This window comes from Pararge aegeria, chromosome 13 (assembly GCF_905163445.1).
Source record: "Pararge aegeria chromosome 13, ilParAegt1.1, whole genome shotgun sequence".
In the NCBI taxonomy this organism is placed as follows: domain Eukaryota; kingdom Metazoa; phylum Arthropoda; class Insecta; order Lepidoptera; family Nymphalidae; genus Pararge; species Pararge aegeria.
In genome coordinates, this window is record NC_053192.1 from 18137306 (window position 1) to 18148534 (window position 11229).

The 11229-nt window shown below is 37.5% G+C and overlaps 1 protein-coding gene across 3 annotated transcripts in view; it reads left to right on the forward strand.

Annotated features, from left to right (window-relative positions):
• Positions 1-11015, forward strand: part of LOC120628921 (putative inorganic phosphate cotransporter) — a 29084-nt gene extending 18069 nt beyond the window's left edge. For all 3 annotated transcript variants that reach the window (XM_039897594.1, XM_039897595.1, XM_039897593.1), the window contains exons 3-11: positions 2100-2279; positions 4178-4316; positions 5424-5650; positions 6225-6374; positions 6782-6914; positions 7981-8105; positions 8859-8978; positions 9341-9476; positions 9700-11015. In XM_039897594.1, coding sequence (XP_039753528.1) covers positions 2100-2279; positions 4178-4316; positions 5424-5650; positions 6225-6374; positions 6782-6914; positions 7981-8105; positions 8859-8978; positions 9341-9476; positions 9700-9770 — 1281 coding nt within the window. In that variant the 3' untranslated portion in view covers positions 9771-11015. The remainder of the gene's footprint in view (positions 1-2099; positions 2280-4177; positions 4317-5423; positions 5651-6224; positions 6375-6781; positions 6915-7980; positions 8106-8858; positions 8979-9340; positions 9477-9699) is intronic.
• The last annotated feature ends 214 nt before the right edge of the window (positions 11016-11229 follow it).

Genomic DNA, 11229 nt, shown 5'->3' on the forward strand with positions numbered 1-11229 from the left:
AACTTTGCTTATATAGATTGTTTTATTATTTTGTGTGTGTAATACATATTTTGATAGCTCGATTTGACATGTGGGTAGTTTATTTAAATACTAGCTGTTGCCTATGTTATTAGTTTGCATTTATTACGGGTTTTTACAAATTTGAGACCCGTTTGTTATAAAAGTAGTTTATCTTACTCTTCGTCCTCTCAACAAACTCTATGCCAATATCAAATTGATCGCTTGCTTCGTTAGAGCGTGGAGAAAGGCCGAACAAAATAAGAAACAAACACACTCTTGCATTTTATAATATTAGGTTATTGTATATTAACGATAAAGCGATGATAGCCCGGTGGGTAGGACTTCGACTTAACTTTCGTGGGGGCGAGTTCGAATCCCACACCTCTAACTTTTCTAAGTTACGTGCGTTCTTAAGCAATTTCAATATAACTTGTTCTATGGTGAAGTAAAACATCGTGAGGAAAACTGCATGCCTGAGAAGTCCACCAATCCGCACTGGGCCAGCGTGGTGGACTACGGCTTTAACCCTTTCTCATCATGCGAGGAGACCCGTGCCTGTAGTAAGCCGGTAATGGGTGATGTAAGTCGTTTTGACGGCCGAGTGGCGCAGCGGGCAGCAACCCGGCTTTCTGATTCCAAAGTCGTGGGCTCGATTCCCACATCTGGAAAATGTTTGTGTGATGAATATGAATGTTTTTCAGTGTCTGGTTGTTTATCTGTATAAGTATTTATGTGTATTATATTCATAAAAAATATTTATCGGCTATCTCAGTACCCATAACACAAGCTACGCTTACTTTGGGGCTAAATGGCGAAGTGTGTATTGTCGTAGTATTTTTATTTATTTATTTATTTATATGATGCAGTAAGAATGCAACATTAACGATAAATCTTTGTCTGTTGCCCTAGTCTCTTCGAAAGACTCAAATGGTATGAAGACAGCTCCGTGTCTTAAGTAGCTCAATAGCAAGTTCTTTATCTTTTGGATAGCTCAGCCATCGTTTATAAGCCTTCTAGCTAAGCTTTAATTTTATTTGAAACAATATACAATACAATTTGTTTGCCTTCCTTATAGAGTATTTTATTCTTTACATTTCAGTCTCACCGAAGTTGGTTAGAACCGAAGTTATATTGATTGTATGGTTTTAGGATTTCAAAATCCCAAATTTCCCCGATGCCAGAGATACTGGGAATTTTTCCGCTTTTATTTTCTCCGCTGCATGAATTTAGTTTTTCGTTCCGCTCCCTTTTTCACCGAGTTTACTCGATATTGATTTTTTATCGGGGCTTTACCGGGCACGTGTTTGAATTCAAGATTTTATGAACATTTTCTTTCTTTTCATATGACGCGATGCTGCTCACAATCAAAATATCATTGGTTACCAAATTGTATATATACCAGTAGTATTTTATACCTATTCAATTCAAAATTCAAATTCAAAAATGATTTGTTTCCGTACATAACTAGTTCGTGATGCGTAACAAAGTAATCTAGATTGTGGAAAAGGTAATCAAAGTCGTAAAATAATAACTATCGCTAGGTTTACGTATTTGGTAATGTACCCACCACAGAATTAAGAACATACAGAAACCGTGTACACTACTCATATTGAAGTTCAAAAACCATCCAAATTTAAGCTGCCAACATTTAGCGGTTGAGAAGTGCGACGTACGCGGGGCGTTTTCACTGTTTTTCGACACAATGCACTGCATGGCTGCGAATAAGGTTTCTGTTGGTTCTTAGTTTTGCGGTACCCACATATTATATCGAAAATCTACATTATTTACCTACATCACTTAGTTTAATTCTTGATATACAAAAAGGACAACGACAAATATTAACGATCGCCTATTTATCACTCATTTAGACTCATTTAGAGAAGAAAGCCGGCAAGAAACTCAGCAGTTGTTATTTTCCAACATCATTATACGATTTAACAATCATTGTTCTATCTTGTGTGAGATGAAAGCTGAGCGGCTTGCTTCCAAGCGACCTTTTCATTAAGATGTTTTGTTTCAATCCATAAGTCCGACTGTGAGTGTAAACTAGTGCAAAGAAGGGTTCGCCAGTAGGAATATTACATTTGCTTGCTTTCCAGGTGTTCGACTGGGAGCAGTCCACGAGGGACACGATCCTGTCGTCGTTCTTCTGGGGCTACATCGTGCTGCAGATCCCGGCCGGCATGTTCGTGGGCCGCTTCGGCGCGCGCCTGCTCATTCTGCTGTCCATGGCCATGACCGGCCTTGTGAACCTCATCCTGCCCTACGCAGCCGTTAAGGTTAATCATTGTTTATAAACCATTTTTTTCACTTTTTCGGGTTTTCCTACTACCAACCGGGAGTTCGGAAGTTAAAAATTCAAACATTCAAAATTAATTAAGTTTATAAATAAATTATCAGGTTAACCCATTACAAGCTCACTACAGTGTACGGGTCTCCTCCCACACTGAGGAGGGGTTAAGGCCAGTGCGGATAGGTGGACTTCACATGCCTTTGGGAACGTTATGAAGAACTATGAGGCATGCAGGTTTTCTCACAATGTTTTCCTTCACCGTTAATGCAAGAAGATATTTTAATAATTTATTTTATGTATTTAGATAATTTTAAGATAAGATAATTTAATTCATTAAAATGCACATAACTTAGAAAAGGTTAGAAAAGAGGTGCGTGCTGGGATTCGAACTCGGCCCTCCGAAAGCGAACTCGAGCTCCCACTGGGGATGTAATACGACAGACATTGCCATCTAGCCCCAAAGTAAGCGTAGCCTGTGGTACGGGTACTTAGATGACTAATGAATATTTGTATGAATAAAATACATTTATAATTATAATACACAGATACCCAGACACTGAAAGACATTCATGTTTATCACACAAACATTTTCTAGTTGTGGGAATCGAACACAGCCTTGCACTTAGAAAGCAGGGTCGCTGTTCCTGCCGTCTAAAACCGATTAAGGGTTCTTAATGTTACAGTTAAACTTATAACTAAACTTATTACTGTAAAGGTCATGCCCACGTGGAATTGTGCCAAGAATGCTGGCTGCATTTCGGAGCTAAAACGCTAGGTTGATTCTTTACGCAAAAAACGAGCCAGCCTTTCTGTCACTAGATAAGGCAATCAACCGCGGTGAAATGTCTCGCAAGAATTTTTTGCACTTAGACTCTATGGCCTCAGGGTCACCCACCGCAAACGGAACGAATATGTAACTCTCTACAAGAGAATTTAAATAAATTTATTAAAAATTTCATTTTAATCAAGAAATTCCGCAATGTAACGCCTGCTTCTGTTCAATATTATGGTTAAGGTCAGAAACATTTATTCCCATACTTACATAGCAATTTTTTATTATAGTAAGTTTATACACTCCCCAAATTAATTTAAAACATAACTAAAAATTATTCAAACGAAATCTGGTGAAAAATTTGAATTTTGGTCTTTTAACCCTTTCTCTCTTTGAACATGTAGCATTATAAAGGCCGTTAGGAATTCTGAAACAAATTACAGAAATTTGTCTTGATCGTCTATGCCCTACGGCTTCGATAAAAAACGAGGGGACTTTAGAATTATTTATTTAGAGGTCAAATTTCAGTAACCGTATTTTGACTGAATGCATCTCTGATCTCGTTGACCAAAGTATATTGGAAAAAAATGTACATAAAATGCACATTGCGTAATTGGTCTGTCTCTTAATTCTCTCTCAATAAAAAATAACAGTCGCTTTTAGATTTATTATTTTTATATTTTTTTTTATTTAAGGTAAGTAATGAAACAAATATGGCAGCAAGATAACGTGTGGCAGTTGTGTTCAACCCCTAATCGGTTTCTACGTTGTATTATACCGGAACGCTGAATCTCTTGGCGGCACGTCTTTGTCAGTACGAAGAACTAGAAAATAATAATTCTGGGCTTAGCTGGTCTTGTTATGTACCTAACCAATATTTTCATTAATTTTTATTGTCTTTTAAAATGTCTGAAAATAAAGGAATTAACGAGAGATTTTCTATATAAATATATATGTGTTTTTGTATTCTCACTTCACCATGAAAAATAACGGTTTTTATTGTCATTTATTAAGGAAAGATGCGCTAAGAAAATAAGTCAGTCGAGCTGTGGACGTTTTTCAGTTGAATTGGTGATGATGTTGTTTTATTCATTCGTATTTTTTTCTCGTAGGGGGGTTGGCAAGCGGTTTGCGCATGCAGGATAGTCATGGGCCTGTTCCAGGGCCTGCTGTACCCCAGCCTACACGGCCTGGTGGGGCAGTGGGCGCCCGCGGACGAGAGGAGTCGCATGGGCACTTTTGTTTATTCCGGTAAACTGTTTATGTACACTAGCATCGTATATCTACGGGTATATGCATTGTTAGTGCCATATGTATTCATTTGTGTTTGTTTAAAGATATGTATTTAGTAAAGTTGTTCTTATTTTTCATTAATTTATTTATGTCATAAAGTATTCTAGTTTGTGTGTTTACATATCACTGCTAAAATAAAAAAGACCACAAATTAGAAAAAAAAATCCGTTTTATTTGAAAAAAGGACTTCTAACTGTCATATTTTTATACCAAACTGAAACTTTTCAGAGCTTTTTTTTGTAATCTTCAGTTCTTAGGGCCGAATATTAGCAAAACTGCCATTTAAATATAGCCTCATGTTGGAGCGGGTGCAAAATAAATTTATTAGGTACTTATATTTAAGAATGTATGGCGTATACCCCTTCTATCCCCTTATGTATCCGACATTATTTGTACTAGGCATGGTGGGTTACGAAGAGCTGAGAGCACGGAGGGAATTTACACTCGTGGCTTATATTGTAGAGGTAATGCGAGGTAGGACACACAATCCGGACGTGCTAATGCAAGTAAGGTTGTGTGTCCCCGAGGGGTATGTGAGGCGGAGGCGACGGCCGACACTGCTGGAAGTACCGATTGGGCGGACAAACTTATTAAAAGAGGCACCAATGACGCGCGCCCTCCGCATCCTCAATGTCATATCAGAGCAATGTGATTTGTATTGTTGCGCTCTGAGTGAATTGACGAGGATCGCAATGTGGGTTATTTGTTACCCGAATAGGTAATATTATAATGTTAAGATTATGTAAAAAAAAAAAAAAAAAAGGCTACACTATCGCATTAGGTTTAAGTATTCTGTAAGGATAGTGTTAGAATAAGAATATAAATAAATAAAATAAATAAATAAATTTTTGACGAATTACTCGACAACCGATACAAATCTCTAAACTAAAGTAAAATGGCAGGTCTAAAAGGACTGCTGTCTTTACCACTAGGATCATTGTGTGAAGGACGAAACTATTTTTATGTATCAATTTATTTGGTTTGAATATTTGTACGACAGAATAGGTACCAATATTTTTCCGGTCCTGTGAATCTAATTTTGACGACAAAGTTTCCCCTCGACAGGCGCCCAGCTTGGAACCATCATAGAGATGGTGGTGGCCGGAGTGCTGTGTGACGGCAGCTGGGGCTGGCCCGCCGTGTTCTACGTGGCGGGCGTCACATGTGTGGCGTGGTCGCTACTGTGGTGGGTGCTGGGCGCCTCTAGTCCCAGCGCCAGCCGCTGGATCTCAAAGGAGGAGATGAAGTACATCGAGAGCAACGCAGGCTCGCATGACCTCAACGAGAAAAAGGTAAAAGTATACTTTCTACGTTGAGTTGCTTTATTGATCCGACTGTTTAGTATGTGTAGCTGGAAAGCAAAAGGATCTTTTAGGAATGGCCTATCTAGAAACACTGACACAGAACTGAATCCTAACCTAAAAGCTTGAATAAAGAGTGTTTATTTGAAGGTAGTTAGGATAAGGAGAATTTCTGGGCGGGAGGAGTACTAATGATCCTGAAAGGCCGACTACGTAGTGGTCTGTTCTATCAGGTTCGTTACCTTACATGCTGATACACTTTAGTCATTTACAAGTACTCGTGCATTATGTTAAATGATCTCATCTAAGTTGGTATTATATTAAAGATCGCAAATTAAATATTACACATTATTCTTCTCAAATAGTATCGTCACGTACCGTAAAATTCTTCTACTTCTTCTTGTTATCCCATGTTATGTGGATCCAGCACAGCAGGACAGTTTTTCGAGGTTTAAGACAGACTTTTGGGTTCGGTTTTTAAATGGTTTATTAAGATCGAACGTCATTCTGACGTCCTCACGACGTTTTGGTTTTTAAAAATTGTAACTTTTATTTCTGTAAACAGAAAATGCCTACTCCATGGAAAGGAATTTGGACTTCGCTGCCCTTCTGGTCTATCCTCCTGGCGCACAGCGGCCAGAGTCTTGGTTTCTGGACTCTGTTGACTGAAATGCCTTCCTACATGGACAAAGTTCTTGGAGTCGATATCAAGAGTGTAAGTTAGAGAGTTTTTTTTATTCCACTTCACTTGACCTTCATCCCGCATACTGGTAAGTAATTAGCATTCAGTTATAAAAAGTCCATACCTTGAATCGGATAACTGGAACTTCATAATCTTTGAAATAAATGTCATAACCTAAAAAATAAATGGTACCTACTAGGTAAATTTTGACTGGAAGCCGGTCCAATTTGTCTTAGTCTGTATTTTAGTGTAATACTTGCTTGGGTACGTACTGCTAAGATGCCACATATAAATCATGGACCTTCAAGGCAAGTGTCGAAAGTTATTTTCTAGGAATGCAACCTATTACCTAGACCTCAATGCTTTCTAATAGGCATGATTGACGGTAAGCGCTTGAGTATCGAAACAAAAAAATATTAATGTCTTTTTTATATTTCTAGAACGGGCTTTTATCGGCATTGCCATACGTAGCTATGTACGTCCTCAGCTTCGTGTTCAGCTGGTGCGCCGAGCTGATGGTCAACAAAAAGATCTGCTCGCTCGGCACCACCAGGAAGATCTTCAACACAATCGGTATTTATGTACTTTGTTGCTCGCAGCTTTAGTTTTATCTGTATGAATGTAGTTCATCATCATCATCATCACATCAACCGATAGACGTCCACTGCTGGACATAGGTCTTTTGTAGGGAGTTCCAAGTTCCACGATTCTGAGCCGCTTGGATCCAACGGCTACCTGCGACGCGCTTAATGTCGTCTGTCCACCTCGTTGGGGGTCGACCAACGCTGCGCTTACCAGTACGGGGCTGCCATTCCAGCACCTTGGGACCCCAACGTCCATCCTTTCTCCGAACTATGTGCCCGGCCCATTGCCACTTAAGCTTCGCGACTCGTTGAGCTATGTCGGTAACTTTGGTTCTTCTACGAATCTCCACATTTCTGATTCGATCGCGTAGAGATACTCCGAGCATAGCTCTCTCCATCGCCCGCTGAGTGACTCTAAGCCTTCTTATGAGGCCCATAGTTAACGACCATGTTTCAGAGCCATAGGTCATCACTTTGAATGTAGTTATCAATCATCATTTTACTACTATGAACATATTTTTTATGTAATGCCATCATCAAAAATGCCACCTATGTGCCTATTTGAATATAGAAATATTCGTCTTTGTTAGGTGGTGATTAAGTTCATTTTATTCGATAGTTGCTATTAAAACAAAATCATCAGCATACCTTAGAAATGTTCTGATCACTTGCTCATTAACGATAACTCGTACTGCAATCTAACTAGATCATCTTTTATTTCATGTCGAGAATAAAAGTTAAACAGTAGGGATGGCAGAATGCATTCTTGTCCAAAACCTTTTTCAATGGTCATCTGTTCTTTATCTGTTTCTTCACTGTCCTGGATTATTGTCTTCAATATAGGTTCATGCTGATACGAGGGTATATGCCTATATCAATGAGAAGTTTTATAAGTACTTCTTGTGCACAGTAATCATTAGGTATAAGTTAGGGTTTGGGTTAATTTTTAAAGTCACACTTACACTTGGCATTCATCTGCGCTCTCTTCTCTCTACATTTTTATTGTAATAAAATGTTATTTTTAATACGGTGTGTCATATTAATTTCGTTTGCAGCGTTCTGGGGTCCCGCAGCCGCCCTGCTGGTGCTGTCGTACATTCCGGCCGGACATCTGCCGCTCGCCGTGGCCATGCTCACGGTTACTGTGGGGTTGAACGGCGCGCACTACTTCGGCTTCTTGGTACTCAACCAAATAATCAAGAATCCTCCTCTTAACCAACCGCAAACCTACGATAAAGATCTCAAATAATCAAAAGATGTCATTCCTTACGGTACATCCCAAGATTGTCAGGTCCAAAACAAGCGCCTTTGAAGCATTCAGACTTTTTTTTAAATATTGTGAAATGATAAGATTACTTAATCAGTAAAGGAAAACATCGTAAGGAAAGCTGCGTGCCTGAGAGTTCGCCATAATATTTCCAAAAGGTGTGTGAAGTCTAGCAACCATAAGCATAACCCTTCTTATTCTGAGAGGAGCCCTGTATTTGCGCGGCAATAGGGTGATAAGCAAAGCTAAGTTTATGGTTATGGTCTTAGAGAAGTATTCATTTAAAACCCTGAAACATTAAGTTTAATGACAACGAGTGGATATTTTAATCACCTTAACAAGATTTATAAGCTTTTGATTAGACGGAAAAATCTTTAAATCTTTAAAAATTCTTAAGCGGTCTTTAGAATTTCTTATTACGGGAAATCACGAAGAGATATTTCCGATTATCTTCTCAAGTCTTTGAGCTAATGGTAGAACCCGCTTAACAATACCATGTTCACTTAGTAATACTTTTCTTAAAATTCCTATGAAGCTATCTGCACACGATAAATGCATTACCGCACTAATACCGTATAGCTAAATTTTATTTGAGGAAGTTTTGTTTCTGGCCAGTACTTAAAATTACAAGTGAGTGAGTTTTTTGCATCAAGTAACTTGTTTCAGATCTCCCACATCGACTTATCGCCGAACTTCGCCAGCACTCTGATGGGCATCACGAATGGCTGCGGAAACATCTTCTCCATACTCGCTCCATTGAGTGTTTCTTTGGTTGTGAAGGATGAGGTATTGTCGCAGGCTCATTATACGTACTAAATTGATAAGTGATCTACATTAATTATCTGTGCTACCATTTTACAAAAGATTCAAGTACCTCTTGTATTACTAAGTCTTTCACAATGTCACTAGAAAAATGATGCTTGAATTGCAAAAGTATTGCCACCAATTAACATTTTTGGTGCTGAAAATATTTCGCGAGCTAAGTCAAAGAATCTTGGTTTTCTCATATTCTGAAGTTACCACGTTGCTTTCACCTGTTTTTGACAAGCTTTCTATTCAATCGTTTCATTGCATCATACCCGTTGATCAACAAAGACATTATTTTGATACCAATTATTATTGTATTAATGTGCTCGTACGATTTACAGACCAGCGCCGCTGACTGGCGGAAGGTGTTCTTCATTAGTATCGCATTTTACTTCCTCGCCAACCTGTTCTTCCTTCTGTTCATGTCGGACCGCGTCCAACCTTGGAACGAGCCTCAACAGAAAACTACCGCCGTCGGTTAGTATATATAACCCAGGCAACTATTTAATTTAATAAGATTTAATTTTTTGGTCTCCTATCCATAAGAAATGAGGCACAGGGGCAGAGTGCTCTCTTCTGAGATAGATATAATGAAGCCGTTTTGAAACGAGAGTTTAAGTTTTGAAAGAGAGTACAAACAACAGTAGCGAATTGAAAGTTAAATATTCATTTTTATTTAACATAAAACTTTGATTTACAGAGGATGGAGTGGAGAAATCCAAAGAAGCTAACTCTACAAAGATGGAAAAGACAGGGGAGCATAAGTTTTGAGAGCAACTTGTAAATATTATTAGGTTGAAGCACTAGTCATCGCAAGCGATTGCTTGAAGTTTTGTGATACTGTCTCATTGTTGTCATAAATAATTATAAGTTAAATAGTGTACGCATATTTGGCACCAAAAAACGTCGCGGGGTACAATATCTTGTTAATCGTCATAAAATTAATATTTCCAAACCTCGCCAGTATATACGATGTTTCACCTTTTGAGTGCTCTCGTTTTCAGCTTGCGCATGTAATATTACGACCATCCGCATCTCACTTCCGCTTTAGTATCTTGGTTGATTACGTAGTTCTTCACAGAAAAAAAGATATGTTAAGCTTGACAATATTTATGACTTGTTAAAATATAATTTATTTTTTAATGGTTGCTAAAAATTAAAGAATTTTTTTAATAGAGAGAAAAAACAAAATTGTACGATAATTTGAAGTAAAAAGGGGTTTTCTAGTTATTGATAAAATAAAAACTTAACGTGTTGTGACATAACTGAGTTTGAAAGATTTAAAACAAACATTGTTTTGAATTCTTTTTATTGTTAATTTAATTGATATCATCGGTTTTAAAACAATTCGAAGTAGAGTAGTGTCGAACCAAGCAGCAATAGATTAATTTTACCATTATTATAAACATCTTCTGAAGATTCGGCGATTCCGAATTTGAATAGTAGTTTAGTTTATATGGCAATACTGCTCAAATACCACGCTATCATGAGTTACATCTCATTTGGAAAGCACTGTTGGTAGGCTGGTGGTGCTTGGCGCACTCCTACAAGTTTGTTAAATAAGTATTTTTATTTACAAGAAATTCTGTTATTTACAAGTGTCCTTTGTGATTCTTACTTGCTTTTAGTAGCTACTATAAATTGATTGTTTATTACAAGTAACGTATAACATTGAAGAGTAACTTCCAAACATCTATTTTGGATGTGCTGATGATGTTTCTGATGAGGCTCGGGCATCGGGTTAATTTGATCAAGACAATTATATGTATTAGTAAATGACAAGATGAATCGGATATACTTATATACTATAGAAATATGTTTCGGAACGTTGATACCTATATCGTATATGCAAGACTACTTAGTCGAACACCATAAAAAAGTATCACTAATGCACGATTTAGAGAAATTATTTTAATTTCAAGTAACGTATATTTTATTTTTCATATAAACGTCACAATCACACGTGTGTGTAAATTATTGTTTGAATATTTTCTAGGTCTATAACCTTTTTTTATCAATATACCGGATGTTTGGTGCATCGTGTGCCAAATCGAATCTGATGATTGGAGGGGTCTTTGGCTATCTCTTCAGCCCTCGTAAAAAAATCTTGCTCAAACGGTTTTTTTTATACTGATTTTAAATTGTTTTTTTAAAAATTGTAAAAATTCTACATTTAAATTTTAATAAAAAATAAAGTTGTTAAGTATTAATTAATTTTCTTTTTAATCTT